Raw genomic sequence first — 21,682 nt, 5'->3', positions numbered from 1 at the left:
GCGATGGGGCCTGATCCTGATCTGTATGCTGTGCTGCCAAGGAGCTGGCTTGGGATGGGTCTGTTGGCCCTGATTCCCCCACATCCCAGGCAGCTCCCCCCGACTGCAGCCGGAGCAGTTTGTGCTTGGCAGCAGGGGAATTATGCCCGACCCTGCCCTGCCTCACTCTAGTAGCCAACAGGGTTATTCCAGGCCCATTCGCTTTGGCAGCAGATGCTCATAGAGCTCAGACATAGGAAGAGGGAGAGGGAAGGATCCCCTCCCCCCAGATAAGGGTCTATTGCTTCCTGGAGTTTACACAAGCTTCCTCTTCCCCATTCGACATCCCTTGGCCCTGCCCCATCACTAGCTGGATGCTCCCCCTTGCGCCTACCTTGCCGTCAAAGGTTGCAAAGAAGGGGATGTATGGATGGAACTCCTCAGCTGCATCCACAAAGGCCTTGAAATCTGAAAGAGACAGAGCCATGGGGTCATGGGTATAGGGCTGTGAATGCCCACAGTCAGGGCTGGACCAGCAACTGCCCCAACTAGGGTCATCAACCAGGACTGAACTCAGGACCTTCTGTACTAACAATGTGAGCATCCAGCAACTCTTAACAAGCAGCTGTAGTAGACTCTTATCTCCTGCCATAGGTCAGCCACTAGAGGGGACAAAGGCCTGTTGATTCCTAATGTGAGGGGCACTGCAGTCATAACATCCCTTCCCCTCTCCATGCCTCCTCTCCTCTCAGGACTGACATGCTTTGCATGTGTTGACTGATCAGCCAATTAATTAGTTACTTATTATTAAACATAATAACACCTACTTCTGCTGCAGCTCCCACCTACATGTCTCAAAAATCAACCCATGAATTCATCAGTAAAACTGCTTCCGAATCACGCAGTACTCCTGACTCCCACATCCTCCATTGATACCTCACCCACAAGGAAACTGAGGCACAGATCTGGGCAGGGACTTGTCCAAGGTCACACAGAAGGGAAGGAACCCAGGAGCACCCGGTTCCACTTTTATGGACACACTTTCCTCCCAGAAATGGGGACAGAACCCACCAGCCTTGCCTCCCCCATCCCAACACCAGCCACCAATTCACACTCTGCACAGAGAACGCAGGAGGCCAGACTCTGGCTAGACTCCTGTCCTGCCCAGAGTGGCTGACTGGTAAATTTCTGAGTGTTTCTAGCCCCTGCACCACTTTCCTGATGCCTAATTCGAAGGGTCTCCCTGGCTGCCTGGGACAGATCTCTGCTCACCCATTGCCTCCAGCCCTCTGAGGCACCGACGGGGGAAATCTGTCCGACCTTGGGCACTCTGGGGTTCCCCCTGCTGGGCTCACACCCTAGCTGCTGGGTTGCCCCAGTTAGGGAAGCTGGGTGGCCCGTTGCTCTGCTGTCTGGATGATGGTGTGGCTGGGTTTAGCCTCCCCTGGCCTTATTAGCTGGCTACACGTGTGCGTTCTGCTCACCCTGCAAGAGCCCCCCTGAAGAGGCACCAGTACGGGGGGATGGGATTCTGCTCAGGGCCTGGCGCTGGGCCCCTCGTGGCTGGGAGATGCCCAGAGAAGCAGCCAGGGCTGGATGGGAAGTGGCGGCAATGGCAGGAGGAGGCGTTATCCCCCCCTCAGTCAGGGTGGGACAGTCTAACGAGGCCCTGAGCGCTTGTCGTCATTACAGCCCCCATGCCACAGCTCGGACACCCCAACCGCGGGACACCCCAATCTGCAGCAGTGGACGGTCCCAGATGCCTTGCAGGAAGGAGTAAGAGACTCCACCGAGTGGACAATTTATGGAGTAACTTACCTTCGCCTTAGCACCATCAGTGAAGCGGGCGAGTTTATTGTCGATCCCCTTTTTATTTTCTTCCCATCTCACATGACTCTGAGTCACCCATATCAATGCCCAACCCTTTATTTCAATCCTGACAATCGCTGACCTCAATGAAACCATGTGGCAATGAGTTCCACAGGTGAACCATGCGCCGTGTCCAGTCATGACCTGAGTTTCCTCTGTTTTAAATGTGTCGACTCTTTCACACTCGGTAGATTTGGGGTGAACATCTGGCTCAGTTCTTAGCTGAGCAGCGGCAAAACTAGCCATAAGGAAGACTGGGCCTGGGCCTCTGGAGGGGATGGGGGGAATTGGGCTGAGATCCCGTAGGAGAGAGAGAGGAGCATGTGGCGTGGAAAGCAGTGGAATTGCTGAGGCTGGCAGGGTGGGGGTGCGGGATCTGAAGCAAGGGTTAATCTAGAGTGGGCAGGCGGATCCCCTCATCCTCGGGGATACAGCGTATCCTACCAGGAGGGGAACTGTGCCTGGAATGGCTCCGGGGCCGGTCAACTCACTCTGCGCCAGGTGAGGGGATCTGACGGGTTAAGCTCACTTAATGCTGGCGAGACAGCAGGCCCTAATCGGGGCTTGGCAAGAGGCTGCTGGGCTGCTAGCTCATAACATATCTGAATTCAAAACGGCAGCAATGAGAATTTGCTCTCGGTCACCTCCTGGCTGGGTTGTTGGATGGGATGAAATTGGCCCTGCTGTCACGGTACTGGGGCTGCACCAGGAAAGGCTCAGGGGCTGGCCCTAACAGGGGAGACTTTTCCGTAGCATTTTGTCTCCAGAAAGTTCACAAGGAGCTTACAAAGAACGGTGAGTTCCTGCTTCAGGGCTGGAGCATGGCATCTGTTTAACGGCACACTGCAATGCTGCACAAGGATCGTTCACCCAGCACTGCAATGCAGCCATCTCCGGGGTGGGATGTGGCAGCTGTTTAACAGCACACTGCAACGCTGCACAGGGATCGCTCACCCAGCACTGCAATGCAGCCACCTCCAGGGTGGGATGTGGCAGCTGTTTAACAGCCACACAAAACGCTACACAACAGTTCAGTGCAGGAAGTGAAGCTGCAGGAGATTGGGGTGATGGAGGCGGGACCGTGGAATCATCTGAGCTGGGGTTTGGCCTGGACACAAGGAATGACAGCTCAGCTTTTACAAAAAGTCCCAGGGGATCTTAAATGACGTGCAAGTGGTCAGGCCCTCAGTTTGTATTTGGCATCACGCAACACCTCCATCAGTACAGCCCAGCTGGGGCATTGGAGTGAGCATCAGAGGAGAGAGCACCCCCTACTGAGTCACCCACACCACTCCCAGCTGCACAGCGCCCCCTAGCCACTCACTGGGGCACTGAGGACAGCACTGAGTCAGAGATGACAGTGCCTCCTACTGTATTGTCAGCCCCACCTCCTCAGCGGCTGTGTTTGGTTATGTCACCTCCTAGTGGCTGCAGCCTGCGGAGGGTGCAAGCCCTGACCCTGGCAGAGACGAGAGATTTTCCTGTAACTGACACTGGGAGCACAGGGACCAGATCCCCTCCCTGCCAGAAACTCCCAGCCCTGCTGTGGCTCTTGCCGCTCTGCCGTGGAGGTTTGCCATTGGGGTGCCTTTATCCAACCACTCACACTTCTCCAGCAGCCCTTAGACAGCCTGCTAATGACTCCCCCGGAACTGCTTGGAGGAAGCTCACAGCTCTCTGCAGCCAATAGCAGCAGTGCAGCCTGGGCTGGGGGGCTAGGCCCAGGGAGGGTGGGTCCCACCAGCACAGGGACCCCAGTCGCCACCTACGTACGTTCTGATTCCTCGTTCTTGAAGTAGCCGATGAGCTTGGGCTTGTCTTCAATGTTATCAAAGGCCTGGAGCTCACGGTCTCCCTCGATAAGCTCCACCGGGTCTTCCAGCACCTGCAAGGGGGGCAGCACGAGCTCAGCACCCAACCTTGGGAAACCCCATCCCCACACCCAGGGAGCTGGCTCTGCAGGAGGGTGGGGAGCAGCGTCGCCCCTGGGCTGTCCAAGGCACCAGGACTCAGCCGCAGCCCTCACTTGGAGTCATTTCAATGCGTCTTTGCACCTGGCCTGTGAGTCTCAGTGCACCAGGGCAACCCAAGGGGCTTGGCAAGTCCCACCTATGGGAACAAGGGACAAGGTGTGTGGGTCACGCAGAGCCTGCATTCTTCTGCCATCCAGGCCAAACGAGGGGACACAGCATGCGCTAGTGGGGAAGGCCCAGGCATGGGAGTCAGGACTCCTGGGTTCTAGCTACAGCACTGGGAGGGAGTGGTGGCTAGTGGTTGGAGTGTGCGTGGCTGAGGGGAGACGGGGCTGGGAATCAGGACTCCTGGGTTCTATTCTCAGCTCTGGGAAGGGAGTGGGGTCTAGTGGCTGGAGCAGAGGACATGGAGCCAGGACTCCTGGGTTCTATTCCCAGCTCCACCATTCACTCGCCATGTGACCCTGCCTCAGTTTCTCCCCTGTAAATGGAGAAGGGGGTCTGTGGGGTGAGAGCAGGAGGAACAGGGGGTGTCTGTCGGGTTGGGGGGGTCAACGTGTCGGGGGTGGGAGGGCTTAGTCAGGCTGGCGAGGGGTCCTGAGCGTGCTGGCTGTGATATGCAGGGTAAGGGCAAAGCACCTGGACAGCACCACCAGAGGCAGGGAGCTGTGTCTCCCCCAGCCCCCTCCCCCCCACCCCCCATCAGTGTCTCTGAGCCAGTCAGTGAAGGGGGGCTGGGCGAGGGACCGGGGGACGCCACTCACATCCAGGAGAAACTCCACCAGGGTGTCAGCCGAAAATTCCCCATCGTACTCGATCATCTCATCCTCCTTGAACACATACACGCTGTCCTCCTCTGTCAACCCTGCCAGGGGAAACAGCGCGTGAGACGGGCCACGGATGCGGGGGCATTACAGCTCCCTGCCCCCCTGAGCCTCTGGGGAATCACCCCAGGGCCAGGGCACTGCAACGTGTGTGTGTGTGTGTGTGTGTGTGCGCTGACCCCACGACAGGACAGACTCAAGGTGCCCGGCCGTGTGCCATAGGCCCTATAGTGTGACGGGGACTCGTATCTGCAGTGCGTATGCTGCACCCTCCAGCCAGGCAGGTGCTCAGTCATTGCTCGACGGCTGGGGTTAGTGACACTGATCTGAGGGCCAGGTCCCGATAGGCTGGGGCAGCTGCTGTGGAAAATACCCTTCCTGACCCCCAGCGAGGACACAAGGAAAGTCCCCAACACCCGCTGCAGAGCCGCAGCCCAGGGCCTCACCCTGGGGCAGGAGGAGAGCATCTCGGTGTCAGGGGAGCTGGGGTGTCAGGGCAGGGGAATGGGGAGGCGTCTGTGGTGTTGGGGGAGCAGGGGGGTTGCGGCGTCGGGGTCAGGGGAGAAGGGGGTCTGTGGGGTGAGGGCAGGAGGAACAGGGGGTGTCTGTGGGGTTGGGAACACGGGTTCTGTGTGTCGGGGTTAAAGGAGAAGGGGGTCTGTGGGGTGAGGGCAGGAGGAACAGGGGGTGTCTGTGGGGTTGGGGGTGTCTGTGTGTCGGGGTCGTGGAGAAGGGGGTCTGTGGGGTGAGGGCAGGAGGAACAGGGGGTGTCTGTGGGGTTGGAGGTGTCTGTGTGTCGGGGTCAGGGAGAAGGGGGTCTGTGGGGTGAGGGCAGGAGGAACAGGGGGTGTCTGTGGGGTTGGAGGGGTTTGTGTGGGGGGGGTCGGGGGAGAAAGGGGACTGTGGGGTGAGGGCAGGAGGAACAGGGGGTGTCTGTGGGGTTGGGGGGTCAGTGTGTCTGGGTCAGGGGAGAAGGGGGTCTGTGGGGTGAGGGCAGGAGGAACAGGGGGTGTCTGTGGGGTTGGGGGGTCAGTGTATCGGGGTCGGGGAGAAGGGGGTCTGTGGGGTGAGGGCAGGAGGAACAGGGGGTGTCTGTATGGTTGGGGGTGTCTGTGTGTCAGGGTCAGGGGAGAAGGGGGTCTGTGGGGTGAGGGCAGGAGGAACAGGGGGTGTCTGTGGGGTTGGGGGGTCAGTGTGTCTGGGTCAGGGGAGAAGGGGGTCTGTGGGGTGAGGGCAGGAGGAACAGGGCGTGTCTGTGGAGTTGGGGGGTCAGTGTGTCTGGGTCAGGGGAGATGGGAGTCTGTGGGGTGAGGGCAGGAGGAACAGGGGGTGTCTGTGGGGTTGGGGGTGTCTGTGTGTCTGGGTCAGGGGAGAAGGGGGTCTGTGGGGTGAGGGCAGGAGGAACAGGGGGTGTCTGTGGTGTTGGAGGGGTCTGTGGGGGGGGTCGGGGGAGAAAGGGGACTGTGGGGTGAGGGCAGGAGGAACAGGGGGTGTCTGTGGGGTTGGGGGGTCAGTGTGTCTGGGTCAGGGGAGAAGGGGGTCTGTGGGGTGAGGGCAGGAGGAACAGGGGGTGTCTGTGGGGTTGGGGGGTCAGTGGGTCGGGGAGAAGGGGGTCTGTGGGGTGAGGGCAGGAGGAACAGGGGGTGTCTGTGGTGTTGGAGGGGTCTGTGTGGGGGGGGTCGGGGGAGAAAGGGGTCTGTGGGGTGAGGGCAGGAGGAACAGGGGGTGTCTGTGGGGTTGGAGGGGTCTGTGGGGGGGGGGTCGGGGGAGAAAGGGGACTGTGGGGTGAGGGCAGGAGGAACAGGGGGGTTCTGGGGTTTGCCCCTCTCGAGGGCGGGGGCAGGGGGAGCCAGAGGCCCGAGTAGCCCCCAGTGATGCTCCCCGCCGCGCTTCAGGGGCTTCTCTGGCGTCACCCGCTCGGCGCCCATCAGTGAGCTCCCGGCGCCCTCTGGTGGCTGCTGAGCAGAGCCGCAAGCAGCCTCAACCCCTTTGCCTCCTGGCAGGTTCTGGCCCGCTGTGCCCTGAGGGGCTCTCCAGGGGAACGGGGGATCATATCAAAGAGGCCGTGGAGCCCCCTCAGCGCAGGCCGGACTCTGGGCTCCCTCTCCCCGCACTGCACGCTCCTCCTTGGTGGACAGCTGGTCTCATCGGACGCAAACGTCCCCGCAGGAACCTTGGCCCGCCAGGTCACCCTGCCTCCATGGGGCGCTGTCGGGCTGAGCCTGGAGCCACAGTCAGGCCCTGCGCAGTCACTGCCCAGACGCGCTCCCTGCTTCCCTGGCCTGAATACCCATCACACTGGCCCTTCGGCAAGTGTCCGCTGCACCCCAGGGAGCAGCTGCTGGGTCAGGGGAACACAGCCCACAGCTCCCCCCTGAGTTTTCCCAGCCGGTGGGGACTTGGGTCCAGTTCAGACGTGCACCCAGACATTGGGGAACCCTCCGAACTTCACTGAAGCCTACACAGAGGTGCCAGCAGAGGCCAAGGCTAGCCTGGAAAAGTCCCCGCACCCCCCAATCTAACAGAGAGGAAGCCAGCAGGTTCTCAGAACTGAACAGAGGAGAGTTTTGAGCCCTTCTGTGGGACTGAATGAAGGCTCCTGGCCCTGCATGTTCCCCAGGACCTTCCCATGATGTTAAGGGCACAAGGGACTGGTCCCATCCGGTCTGAACTGCAGATTCTCCCCCAGGGATTGCTGCAGCTGCCCAGTCGCTTGTGGCTGAAAAAGCAACAACTCGGGATGTGTTGATCTGAACCAGAGACAGGGTGATCTGCAGCCAAACGTCCCACTGCTGAGCTAGGCTCTCTGGGTTTCCAGCAAGAGGCAAAACTTCAAGGGGGTTTCGCCTCCTCAAAACCTGGAGCTCAGGGACCTAGGCCATAGTGGGAGACAGTGCCGAGCAGTGGGAGAGGGAGAGACCCTTTCTCTGTCTCCCTGGGTGTGTATCCAGCTGCTTCATGCTTGGGGCTGCAGGGGTGGGGGCAGGCACAGGGAGCGAGCGCCCCATGTGGCATCAGCTCCACCCGAGTCCCCCATGTGGCATCAGAAGCAGGAAGGGAGCTACCAGATCTGCCCTGACATGAGCCAGGGTTGGGATGGGCTCGGAGGCCATCAGGAGGTGCTGAGTTGTGGGCCCTGGGTTCTCTCCCCACTGAGGCCAACACGGACTGGGGCTGGTGCAGGGGCTGCAGCGCGGGGAGCCCCTCCCGTCCCCAGGGGTCCCTGCTCAGTCCTTACCTAGCTTCTTGGCCACCACTGCATCCTTCTCCGAATCCACCAGGCCAAATCCCACTCCCTTCTCCTCCAGGACTTGGGCTGCTAACTAGGAAGAAGAGCAGGGACAGAGAAGAGAGAGAGGGAGAGGCTTTCAGAGAGGGGTAAGGTCAGGGGTGGGGCAGCCAGACTGGGGACTCTGGGCTTGGGGATCAGGGCTGGACTTTCTCACCCACTTCCCCCCAGGCTGGGTAAGAATGGGGTCAGATCTGGGAGGGGGGCGTGAAAAGGCATAATAGGCAGTTGATGCCTTTGCAAGAGCCTGGAGGGGCCTGTAGGAGCCCCCAGCTCCCCTCAAGGTGCCTGCAACTGGGCCCTTTGCCACTGGAGATCAGCTAGTGGATATTTCTATGCCCACCCTATGCCAGGGCTTCGGGGGGCCAGGCCATGCCCTGGATTTTCCATCCCCCACCCAGTGAAGGCTCCCAGTGCTTAGGGTCAGGAATGAGGACCAGGGAGCCCTGGCTGTAAAGACATCAGCCCCAGCAAGCTTGTCTGGCTGGAGGGGCAAAGGGCGGGGGGGCATTTCTGAGGTTGCAAACAGAGTCTGGCTGTGGGGTCATTACCCAGCTGCGGGTGAGACAGGAACAAGTGACAGGAGCCACCCCCCCCCCTCACCCACCCTCCCACAACCAGCACCAGCAACCAAAACCTGAACCAGTGCTGACAACTTGAACTCAGAACTGCCAGAACCAATACCAACAACTAAAACTCAGCATCACCAGAACCGACACTAACAATCCAAACCCAGACCAGAACCACTGCCAACCGAAAGCCAGGACCGCCAGAACTGTGGCCAAAGCCCCAAACCCAGTACCACCAGAAATTCCAGAACCATCATCTAGAATTCAGACTGAAGATGCCCCAGAACTTCACCTGGAACTAGAGCCCAATGAACCTTCATCTAGATTTTGCACCGAGAGCCATCACCCCAAACTCAAAGCTAGAACCTTGCCCTGACCTACAGCCTAGAACCCATTCCTAGACCATCGATTGCATAGACACAGACCCCATGGGTGCTCTGGGGCTGGAGCACACACGGGGGGAAAATGGTGGGTGCTGAGCACCCAGCATCAGCCCGCCATCAGCTCCCTCCCCATCCCTACAACACCTCCCGCCCGCTGGCGGGCCCAGCGGATCAGTGCCTCCACCTTCTTCCCTGTGCCTCCCGCCTGCCGCGATCATCTGTTCTGCAGTGTTCAGGAGTCTCTGGGGGGAGAAGCGAGGACGCTGTGTGCTCGGGGGAGGGGGTAGAACTGGGTAGGAAGAGGTGGGGTGGGGGTGGAGTGGGGGCCGGAAGAGGTGGGGTGGGGCCTTGGGGGAAGGGGTAGAGTGGGGGGCGGGGCCGGGGGCAGAGCTGAGGGTCGAGCACCCCCTGGCACTTTGGAAAGTCGGCGCCTGTGGTTGATTGGGATCTCAGAGCACTGTCCCTTATGCTGAGCAGCACTGTCTCATCGTTTCCTTGTGCCCCCATCTATTTGCCTGTCACCATCTGTTGACTCTTGCATTGAGATTGTAAACGCATGGGCACAGGGACCATCATTTGATTCTGTGTTTGTACAGGGCCTAGCACCATGGGCTCTTCATCTATGACAAGGACCCTAAGGCCCGACCATAATACTGCTAATAATAACTGTAAGCAGGATCTAAATGAGCTCTTCCCTGACCACTCATGAGGAGCTGGGGGAGAAGACTTCAGAACTGACCTTATTTGCATAGACACACCCACTCTGCTAGGTACGCAGCATGACGGAGCTGCTTTGCCCAAATGATCGCTTTTGGCTGGGGTTGGACTGCAAGTCACTTTGGTATTGGGTGCAGGGGTAATAGGGACATAAGAACATAAGACCATAAGAACGGCCATACTGGGTCAGACCAAAGGTCCATCTAGCCCAGTATCCTGTCTTCTGACAGTGGCCAATGACAGGTGCTCCAGAGGGAATGAACAAGACAGGTAATCATCAAGTGATCCATCCCCAGCTTCTGGCAAATAGCCATTGATGGACCTATCCTCCATGAATGTATCTAGCTCTTTTTTGAACCCTGTTATAGTCTTGGCCTTCACAACATCCTCTGGCAGTTGAAGTTCCACAAGTTGACTATGCGCTGTGTGAAAAAATACTTCCTTTTGTTTGTTTTCAATCTGCTGCCTATTAATTTCATTGGGTGACCCTTGTTCTTGTGTTATGAGAAGGAGTAAATAACACTTCCTTATTCACTTTCTCCGCACCAGTCTATCATATCCCCCCTTAGTCGTCTTAAAGTATTATTCTGGTTGTGTGAACCAAGGGGAGCAGAACTGTGCATGGCCTGCCCTGATTGAGGGGTTCACCCTCAACTAAACTGCACTCGTTCAGCAGGGCGTAGGGGTACGTAAGCCCAGTGAGGTAAGGTGTTTCTACTTGGCGGTTGTGTTGGGCTTTGTCTGAAGGCTCTAGACATCCTGTAACTCTCTTCCTCTCCACTGTGTAATGAGCGAGCTGATTAAGACTCAATGAAGAGTCTTTTTGCTGTGGATCACTGCAGCTGAAATCCCTTATAATCAGGTCTAAGCATTAGACCCGCTATGGGCCATTGTTTCTGGTGAAAGAGACTGCCCAGCCTGCAATGAGGCTCCCCTGCTACCACCTGAAATCACTGAGAGCTGTGCTAAGTGATGGGACCCCAAGACATCCCAGAGGTTACAGTGGCGAAGGCAGGGGCAGAGTGAGCCGCTGATGGTTCAGCGAGCAGCTGAGGTGCCTGTTCCCCCCCAGGGTGGGAGGTGAAGTGGGTGGGGGCTTGAGCCAGTTGTGTGTTGTATTGTTACAAAGGAACCCCTAGATAGTGAACCCAGCCCTTGGCACTGCCGACTACGCCTGGCAGAAGGGTTCCATTTTTAACCCAGAAACTAGTGCGGCCCCCAATCTTTGCTGGGAACCAGAACTCCAAGTGAAGGGGCTACGCTGGGCAAGGGGGAACAAGGTGGCTAGAGGACAACTAGAATAGGGAGCAACAACTGCATCTTCTGCTTATGAACTCAGAGGCCAAAAGAAGAAGGGAGCCAAGGGGTCCAGCAGTGCAAATGTGTGGGGCAGGCTATTAGCCTGCTAGTCAGTGTGTGCGCGCGCGAGAGAGATCACAGTGCCCTCTAGTGGTGACAGCCCAACTTAGCCACCACTGAATGTTTCTCCCACTTTAAACCCTGTATATATATAAATCTCCCCATTGTATTTTCCACTGCATGTATCCGATGAAGTGAGCTGTAGCTCATGAAAGCTTAAGCTCAAATAAATTCGTTAGTCTCTAAGGTGCCACAAGTCCTCCTTTTCTTTTTAAACCCTTCCTCGCTCCTGCTAGTGGTTTGATTGTACTGTCAGAATCGACTCCACAATCTGGGCCACACACAGTGTTCGGAAAAAGCAACAACATGCAAATGTTCAGCAGCTTCAGCTACACTCACTGGCGTGCTCATGGATGGGGGGATAGCTGGGGGAAGCAGAGACTTGTTAGCCTACTTTGATGTCGAAACAAACCTCCGATGAAGTGAGCGGTAGCTCACGAAAGCTCATGCTCAAATAAATTTGTTAGTCTCGAAGGTGACACAAGTCCTCCTTTGCTTTTTTCTAAAGGGTTCTAGAACTGTGTCATTTCACCCGCACTGAAATACAGCTACCGGTGTGGCGGGGGGGAGCGACAGAACTGCTGTTTAACAGCAGCACGGCACAGACTTACCCAGCTGTCAGGGATGGGAAGGGAAGAAAAATGCCTATCCTGCCGAAACTGGAGGGTAATTTTACAGAGGTGGACTGTGTTTCTTTGGCCAGGACACTCGGGCTAACACTCTGACTCCAGGGATCAGTGCCACGGGCTCTGTACTGAGCACTGTGGTTCTGTCTCATCCCAAAGCTGGGGTCTCCCTGCAGCGCAGCGCCCACGAGTGTGGCATGGGCACATTGGTCATTACTGAGTCTATGTGCTCCCTGCTGAGTCACCCACTCTTCTCCGTGCAGCACAATACCCGTAGCACTGTGCCAGGAAACTGGGGCCAGGATGGAGCCAGAGGGGGAGAGCGCCCCCTAGCACTGCGCTAGGGAACTGGGGCTAGGACAGACCCAGAGGGGAGAGCGCCCCCTAGCACTGCGCTAGGGAACTGGGGCTAGGACAGACCCAGAGGGGAGAGCGCCCCCTAGCTCACCCGCCACCTGCACATAGAAACACAAGACATGGTGACGCACACAAACACACAATACACTCACTGACTCATGCTCACCCCCCCTTACAGACACACAACATACACATAGGCACACAGCACGTGCTCACCCACACAAACACACAACACACACATAGACATACAATACATACTCACCCACACAAACACACAACACGCTCACTAACACACAACACACACAACACATGCTCACCCACACAAACACACAATACACAACACACACATAGACATACAATACATACTCACCCACACAAACACACAACACGCTCACTGACACACAACACACACAACACATGCTCACCCACACAAACACACAATACACAGACACACACAGAGACACACAACACCCGCTCACACAGGCACACACTACACTTATTCCCACAGATGCACAACACACACAGAGAACTACAACACATGCTCACCCACACAAACAACGCACTCACCGACACACAGACACACAACATGCACATAGATACAGAACACACGTTCACCACACAAACACACAATACACACGGACACACAACACACGCTCACCCACACAGACACACAACACATGGTCATCCACACAAACACACTATACATTCACCCCACCACACACAACACAAACACATAGACACACAACGCACATAGACACACATGTCCATTGACACTTGAGTCCACTCATACTTACATAGACACAAGACACACACCAACACACACAGATACAAACATTTCAGTCAAAACTGGTGCTACTCCTGTGCCAAAAAACAACCCACTGAAATTTGGAAATGACAGTTTCTCATATTTTGACAAAAAAAAAAACCCATTTGATCCTGTTCAGAACCCCCCACGTGCTTTTGAAGACAAAACAGCCGCAGCGAGGAAACCCGGTGAAATATGACAAAGTTTCCAGTCTGCTGACACAATAATTTCCACAGCTCTGGTGCCTACGCTACTTCTAGCCAATAAAGCGAGCGTACTGTCATACAGAGCGTAGTGACGAATGATCCGTTTAAAATGTCCCATGATAGGAGACCGAGCAGGACACGTCAGGAAATGAAAAGGCTGGTGGAGGGCAGCCTGCAGAACTTGACACGCCGTGGTTCTCATGGGTGACTTTAATTTTCCTGATATCTGCTTGGAGAGCAATACGGCGGTGCATAGACAATCCAGGAAGTTTTTGGAAAGCGTATCATAGAATCATAGAATCATAGAATATAAGGGTTGGAAGGGACCCCAGAAGGTCATCTAGTCCAACCCCCTGCTCAAAGCAGGACCAATTCCCAGTTAAATCATCCCAGCCAGGGCTTTGTCAAGCCTGACCTTAAAAACCTCTAAGGAAGGAGATTCTACCACCTCCCTAGGTAACGCGTAGGGGACAATTTCCTGGTGCAAGTGCTAGAGGAGCCAACTAGGGGGGCAGCTTTTCTTGACCTGCTGCTCACAAACCGGGAAGAATTAGTGGGGGAAGCAAAAGTGGATGGGAATCTGGGAGGCAGTGACCATGAGTTGGTTGAGTTCAGGATCCTGACACAGGGAAGAAAGGTAAGCAGCAGGATACGGACCCTGGACTTCAGGAAAGCAGACTTCGACTCCCTCAGGGAACAGATGGGTAGGATCCCCTGGGGGACTAACATGAAGGGGAAAGGAGTCCAGGAGAGCTGGCTGTATTTCAAGGAATCCCTGTTGAGGTTACAGGGACAAACCATCCCGATGTGTCGAAAGAATAGTAAATATGGCAGGCGACCAGCTTGGCTTAACAGTGAAATCCTAGCGGATCTTAAACATAAAAAAGAAGCTTACAAGAAGTGGAAGGTTGGACATATGACCAGGGAAGACCAGGGAAGACATATGACCAGGGAAGAGTATGAAAATATTGCTCGGACATGTAGGAATGAAATCAGGAGGGCCAAATCGCACCTGGAGCTGCAGCTAGCGAGAGATGTCAAGAGTAACAAGAAGGGTTTCTTCAGGTATGTTGGCAACAAGAAGAAAGCCAAGGAAAGTGTGGGCCCCTTACTGAATGAGGGAGGCAACTTAGTGACAGAGGATGTGGAAAAAGCTAATGTACTCAATGCTTTTTTTGCCTCTGTCTTCAAGAACAAGGTCGGCTCCCAGACTGCTGCGCTGGGCATCACAACATGGGGAATAGATGGCCAGCCCTCTGTGGAGAAAGAGGTGGTTAGGGACTATTTAGAAAAGCTGGACGTGCACAAGTCCATGGGGCCAGACGAGTCGCATCCGAGAGTGCTAAAGGAATTGGTGGCTGTGATTGCAGAGCCATTGGCCATTATCTTTGAAAACTCGTGGCGAACGGAGGAAGTCCCGGATGACTGGAAAAAGGCTAATGTAGTGCCCATCTTTAAAAAAGGGAAGAAGGAGGACCCTGGGAACTACAGGCCAGTCAGCCTCACCTCAGTCCCCGGAAAAATCATGGAGCAGGTCCTCAAAGAATCAATCCTGAAGCACTTACATGAGAGGAAAGTGATCAGGAACAGTCAGCATGGATTCACCAAGGGAAGGTCATGCCTGACTAATCTAATCGCCTTCTATGATGAGATTACTGGTTCTGTGGATGAAGGGAAAGCAGTGGATGTATTGTTTCTTGACTTTAGCAAAGCTTTTGACACGGTCTCCCACAGTATTCTTGTCAGCAAGTTAAAGAAGTACGGGCTGGATGGATGCACTATAAGGTGGGTAGAAAGTTGGCTAGATTGTCGGGCTCAACGGGTAGTGATCAATGGCTCCATGTCTAGTTGGCAGCCAGTGTCAAGTGGAGTGCCCCAGGGGTCGGTCCTGGGGCCGGTTTTGTTCAATATCTTCATAAATGATCTGGAGGATGGTGTGGATTGCACTCTCAGCAAATTTGCAGATGATACTAAACTGGGAGGAGTGGTAGATATGCTGGAGGGCAGGGATAGGATACAGAGGAACCTAGACAAATTGGAGGATTAGGCCAAAAGAAATCTGATGAGGTTCAACAAGGATAAGTGCAGGGTCCTGCACTTAGGATGGAAGAACCCAATGCACAGCTACAGACTAGGGACCGAATGGCTAGGCAGCAGTTCTGTGGAAAAGGACTTAGGGGTGACAGTGGACGAGAAGCTGGATATGAGTCAGCAGTGTGCCCTTGTTGCCAAGAAGGCCAATGGGATTTTGGGATGTATAAGTAGGGGCATAGCGAGCAAATCGAGGGACGTGATCGTCCCCCTCTATTCGACATTGGTGAGGCCTCATCTGGAATACTGTGTCCAGTTTTGGGCCCCACACTACAGAAAGGATGTGGATAAATTGGAGAGAGTCCAGCGAAGGGTAACAAAAATGATTAGGGTCTGGAACACATGACTTATGAGGAGAGGCTGAGGGAACTGGGATTGTTTAGTCTGCAGAAGAGAAGAATGAGGGGGGATTTGATAGCTGCTTTCAACTACCTGAGAGGTGGTTCCAGAGAGGATGGTTCTAGACTATTCTCAGTGGTAGAAGAGGACAGGACAAGGAGTAATGGTCTCAAGTTGCAGTGGGGGAGGTTTAGGTTGGATATTAGGAAAAACTTTTTCACTAGGAGGGTGGTGAAACACTGGAATGCGTTGCCTAGGGAGGTGGTGGAATCTCCTTCCTTAGAAGTTTTTAAGGTCAGGCTTGACAAAGCCCTGGCTGGGATGATTTAATTGGGGATTGGTCCTGCTTTTGAGCAGGGGGTTGGACTAGATGACCTCCTGAGGTCCCTTCCAACCCTGATATTCTATGATTCTATGATTCTATGGAGATAATCTTTGGTACTCCCTGCTTCTGGGTGTCCGAGAGGGGAAGGCTACAGCTGCATTTCAAGAATGGCTCCGTCATTTTCTTAGAAGTTCTTTTGCTCAGCCTGCTAATTTGAGGCCTGGCCCAAAGCCTGTTGAACCAAAGGGCCTTCCCTGTGCTGTCACTGAATCCGGCCCCTACTGCTGGAGGTGAGGCAGGATTTTCAAGGCACAGCACCAGTGGGATGCTGCCATCGGATGCCTGAGTCCAAGTGGTCCAAACATGGTGAGGGGAGGGAGGAGCTGGAATCTGAGCCCGGATTGGAATCCTGATTCTACGGTTTGTTTGTAACAATAGAATGGGCTGGACCAAAATCGAGGATCGAACCAGTAACTCGTCCAGACACAAAGGGGCTCTGGAGCTGAACTAGGAGAGCCAGGCCCATCTGTACAGCATCATTTATGGGGGAGATTTTCAGAAGCCCTCAGTGTTGGCCTGACCCTGCTCCCAGTGACGTCCATGGCGTCGGCCCGACCCTTCTCCCTTAATGTCCCATTGGTAAATCTCCCTGCTTACGTCAATGGAAGCAGCATTAGGAGAATACTGAGTGTTCCTGGAAAATCCACCCTGCCTGTCTCCAGTGCCCCAATCCAAGCAACCATGCAGCCCTTCGCAAACATTAATTATGCCCCATGAATTCGAGTCTCGGTGACAGGTGAAGGAGAACAGCCCTGAGCGGCAGGCCCTGGGGACAGTGAAAGGGGGGTAGGGCTGATGTCTTTTGCACTGTGCCGCTGCCTCACAGAACTTTGACCCAGAAGCAGGAGCAAGGCCCCATGGCTGGGGCGTAGTCAGAGGGAAAGGTCTGATAGCTAAGCTCCGAGCCATACCTTCTGCCTCAGCCCTGCCCTGGAGGGATGGCAGGGGAGTTGGGTCTCTGTGGCCTAGTCAGTCCTTAGTGCGGGCCAGAAGCAGGAGGCACTGAAGGTCCTGTGAGAGACGCTGCACTGGTGAGAGGTTTGCAGCTGGAGACATTTGGATGGCACATAAGCAGCATCAGGTTCTCATCTCAGCTGGATCTTCCAAGCATTCTCTGGTCCCACTCGTAGCTAGGATCATTCAGAGAGAGCCAGGAAAGCTGAGCACCAAGGGGTCAGCTGGATCCCTCCAGAGGGGAGGGCACGTAGCCAAAGTGGCTCCAGTGAGAGCTGTGTAGGACAGAAGTGCACCCTGGAGATGGACAGCCAGGACTCAGCTCCCTTCTCTGCCATTCTTGGGCTCCCCATCCAGCAGCCATTGCTATTGCCTGCCCCTGGAGTGGTCCCTCCTCCCTGTGGTGGCCCTGGGCAATGTGACATCTCTGCAGCAGGTCCCAGGCACTAACTCAATCATGATCTCCCATTCCTGGCTGAAAGCTGCTCCCACGGGCAAGTGTCTTGTTGGCCTGGTCCTGCAAGACCCAAGGGACCCTTGTTAAGCCCATGGCAAGAGCTGATTCTCCCGCAGAGCCTCTCCACCTGACACAATACCTCCATAACACGCCTCCAAAACCTGGCAACAGCCTCCAAACTGTACAACACCCCTCCCTCTCAGAGCGAACAACCACTGAGCTAATTATCCTCCGGCCACAGGGCTTCATAGGAAACCACTCGGCTCACCAAACATGCTGCAACCTACTCCTCCTGGGGACTCGTGCAGTTAAAGAGCAGGATATAATTAGACCTGTGGTAAGTTCAGAGATATAAATACATTACACAGTTGATGCAAGACTAGGCAGAAGAGGGTGCTCATGGAAGGTGTTAGATTGGCAGCTGTGGGGTGCCGAGGCCTGTGTCTCCCCACACGTCAAGGGCCGTATGGGCAGCTTTGCCACTATGGCTCTGCTATAGGACCCTGCCCCTGACTTGGAGGAGTCCAATACACAGGGCCATTATGGTAGCATCTAGAGCTGCCAGCGAAGGTCAGTGCCCCAGTGTGCGGGGCGGTGCCCATCGACAGAGTGAGATACAGTCCCTGCCCCACAGAGCTCACAGACTGACAAAGGGAGGGAGTGAAAAGAGAGGGGTGTGTGTGTGACATCACACAGGAATAGCGCCCAGGTTTTGCAGCTCCCAGCCTTGTGCCCTGTTCACGAGTGCACCCCACCTCTCTGCTGGGCTGGGGCCACTGTGGGAGGGATTTTGTGCTGTGGGCATCTGAAAAGAGTCCCATTTCACACCAGCCAAAAGGCCACCAAGAAGCTCCATTCAGTCAGTGCCACCCTGAGCTGAGTGACCTAGAGGTGAAAGGCTCCAGGCCCCATAATGAGTCCCTCAAGCTGTCCTGTCCTTCTGTGGACCAGAGATGGACCCGCGCTGCAGTGATGGACTCAGGATCTGGCCCAGCCCAGCGGATGGGCTTGCTCAGAACTGAGGTCTGGGGAGAGGGGTCTGCATTCAAACCCTCTACCAGACCAGAGGGCGATAAACATCGCTCAGACTCGACCCCCACGGAGCCGTGTCCCAACTCAGCTCAGCCAGCTGGGGCCACACTGAGCTAGGCTCTGTAGTGTGGTCGTCAACCACTTCCCCTGGCTGCTTAATCCAGTCCCAGACTTCGCAGCGATGTAGGCAGCACAGGCTGGGAAGCCTGAGAGACCTGAGAGTCTCTGTGTGTGTCCAGCGGCCCCAGTGTGTTCTCCTCGCAGACACACATCGCAGGAAGGCAGTGGAACAAACTCCCCCCAGCACAGCAAGCAGAGAACAGACGCTGGAGGGGGCCAGCACCAGCTTTTGTCTCCTCCCTCCCCAGGTCGCCCATCACCTGCCCTTCTGGGCCCCAGCTGAAGGCAGTTTCCTCTGGTTGGGTGCAAGGCTGGATGCAGAAACCTCAAGCTCTTCTGATCACCCCTTCCTCATGGAGAAGGCCCTGGGCTACAAAATCCACTTTGTACATGACTCTCCCCTGAACACATCTATCTATCCTCATACACCCCTCTATCTATCTATCTGTAACACCAACAGACTGTGATGGAACAGACCATTCACAAGCACATTGCACTGGCCACATCTGCGGAGAACAGTGGCCCCTCTTAGCCTTGTAGCCCCACTCCTGCCATACTGAAATGCATCAGTGGTCCATTTAGTAAAGCATCCTGGCTCTTGGCCTATTGGAAGACGCCAATGGTCCATCTTGTCTGATATTGTGTCTCATGCCATACACTCTAACAGCCTAGCAATCCATAAGCTGACTCCTGTCTTAGTGGCTCAGACGCATGGCTCATTTAGACCCATCTACAACATGGCAGATGCAGGATGCATGAGAGGAAAGCACAAAAAAATTGCACCAAACTGTGCACCATCTCTTGAACCAACTCTTGCCGTTGATTCTGTTTCAGGGTGGGCTGCTGGCCTGAGGCGACAGCAGTCACACATCCTCCCAGCGCTCTTGCTGCAGACTCAGGATCCAGTGGGACACTATTCCAGGAGGCAAGCCTTCCAGGGCAGGGGTGTGTGTGTGTGTGTGCATGGGGGGGGGGGCGAGGGGTGGGCCAGGCTGCACCTCATTCCTGCACCCATCCCAAGTTTGGAAGCTGCACATGTAGAGCCTTCTTCTGGGAATGGTTCATAGACCCAGAGAGGCACCCACGGCTGAGCGCCAGCTGGTGAAACCCAACCCTCCCTAGGAGAACGCCCCCTCCTAGTTCAGTACATAATGTACAGAGACTGCTGTCCTTCCACATGTACATGCACTGGGCTCCTCATGTCCCTATTCACCCCTATAAAAATACGACAGTAAAGGTCTCCAAAGCACTGTAATAGCCTTGCAGTGATATTACAGTGACATGACTAACACTGTAATAATGCAATAGTGACGCCATAGCAACACTTCAATAATACTGTAATAAAACTAGTTACACTGTAGTGACATTACAATGACATTGTAGTAACTCTGCAATAATATGGTAACAAAGAGTAACACTGTAGTAATACTTGCTAAGCCCTGTAATAACACTGTAATAACACTGTAATAACACTGCAATAACAGTGTCGCAACGTTCTAATGACACTGCAGTACTGTTCCTTTCTTGTCTAATGCAGACTACTGCACTGTTATAGCGGCACTGCGATAATATTGTAATAAAACAGTCGTACCCCTGCTGTCACATTGCAGTAACACTGTAGCATTTCAGGCCTTGCTTTCAAATACTTTGTAAGGGTGACGCACAACTTGACTGCACCAGACATTTCTACTCTCTCCAGATGTTTCAGAATCCGGGGTCTTACATCCTTTCACATTTCTTTCCAAATCGCTTGCCCTGTCAGCATCAATCAAGTTAAAAGGGAAATAAATGTCACTGGGTTAAAGTGAATCTCAGTGCCCCCAGAGAGCACAAGACTTGTGCTTGAAGAAAAGCCAGGCACAAATACAGACATACAGTCTGCTAACTGAGGACACGCGCCATAGGCCGGGTCTGCCAGCTGAGCTGGGGTCCTGGGCCAGCTACAGGTGCAATTGTTTGTGTGTTTGTGTGTGGGGGGGTGCCCCTTTATAGTATAGACAGAGGCAGTTCTGGGGTGGAAACTTCACATCATGACATGTATTTCAAGGGGTTCTAGACAGAGAAGCTCACTTGTAATTACCCTCTTTGGTAGCTTTGTTAACTGGTAGGTGTCACTTTCCCTGTGCCTTGGAACGCGTATGAAACACTCTCACCCCCAGTATTTGAACCTAATGCCAGCTAGCCATTAACAATCCCATGGCTCTTTCTCCCAAGTGCAGACAAGACACAAGAGCCCGGGGCCACATTCCAGCCAGGGGAACAATTACTTTCATTGGCCTCCCTAAATTCCACCCCCAGCTCCAGCAGCTTCACCCCCCTGCCCTGCTTCTAGTTGCCACCTTCCATTCCAGAGGCAGCTGTGTTTCAGAGGCAGGCAGAGTGGTCTACATATAGAAAAAGCCCATCAGATCCTATATATGCAGCCAGGGCAGGATTGGCTCACGCATGTATAATCCAGAGCTTGATCCAGTTATGGATCAAAGGTGCTGGGTCCATTTCAAAGGGCTCCAGCCTGGAAAGCATCAACCGTTCATTCTTTCGTTCTTTCTCCCCACCCCTCCTCTCTCCCCGCCCCGCCGATCCCCCAACATTACCTCTAAAATCAGCTCCTCCAGCTCGAACTGCTTCTGCGAGGCCTTGTCGTCGCCCACGGGCTCATGGTAGAGCAGAGCTAGCACGCTGAACTTCTTCAGCACCGACTTGTAGTTCTTGGCATTGACGTCGACAACGCGGTCGATGCCATCGTATTCGGGGAAATCCAGCCCTTCCTGGCCCTGGCCCCCATGGCTCACCGCAGCCAGCAGCAGCACCAGCAGCAGCCCGAACCACTTCATCCCGATGCGGGGCAGGTCCGGTGGAGAATTAAAGATGCTCTGGGTGGCAGTTCCCAGTGGGGGAAATGGTCGTCTTTCCTGCCCCCTCCCCCTGCGCAGGAAAAAAAAAGTGGCCCTGAAGCTCCCCTCTCTCTTTCTTTCCCTCCTGCCTTGTCCCCTTGCTCCTCTGGCCTGCTGTCCGGCTCTCTTTATGGCGGGAGGTGGGCGGGGAACCAGGGTGGGAGGCTGCCGTGGCTCTCAGCTGGCACAGGCTGGTGGCGTCCGAGGGGGCAGCACTGGGGTGGTGACAGCTGAGCCGAGGGGCAGGGAGTCTCAAAAGCAAAGAAGAAAAGAGACAGGGAGGGTATAAAAAAGGCTTGTGGAGGGGGAGAGTCCGGGGGGGAGGGCTGTCGTATCCCATGCAACCTGGCCCCACCTGCAGCAGCCCACCCCTTCACTCCCTGACTATATATGT

General features: G+C 55.0%; 1 protein-coding gene across 1 annotated transcript in view; it reads right to left on the bottom strand.

The window, feature by feature from the left end:
- The window catches only part of CASQ1 (calsequestrin 1), a 35,848-nt gene extending 14,589 nt beyond the window's left edge, over nt 1-21,259 (bottom strand). Inside the window, exons 1-5 of the mRNA XM_048828353.2 lie at nt 20,989-21,259; nt 7,884-7,968; nt 4,586-4,686; nt 3,622-3,733; nt 374-447 (exon numbers count right to left, since the gene is read on the bottom strand). Of these exons, the coding sequence (XP_048684310.1) occupies nt 374-447; nt 3,622-3,733; nt 4,586-4,686; nt 7,884-7,968; nt 20,989-21,228 (612 nt within the window). The 5' untranslated portion in view covers nt 21,229-21,259. The remainder of the gene's footprint in view (nt 1-373; nt 448-3,621; nt 3,734-4,585; nt 4,687-7,883; nt 7,969-20,988) is intronic.
- Nucleotides 21,260-21,682: the final 423 nt, after the last annotated feature.

The sequence above is a fragment of the Caretta caretta genome, chromosome 24 (assembly GCF_965140235.1).
Source record: "Caretta caretta isolate rCarCar2 chromosome 24, rCarCar1.hap1, whole genome shotgun sequence".
NCBI classification, from domain to species: Eukaryota; Metazoa; Chordata; order Testudines; family Cheloniidae; genus Caretta; species Caretta caretta.
The sequence above is the reverse complement of the archived record's forward strand: the minus strand, read 5'-3'. Positions and strand labels throughout refer to the sequence as shown.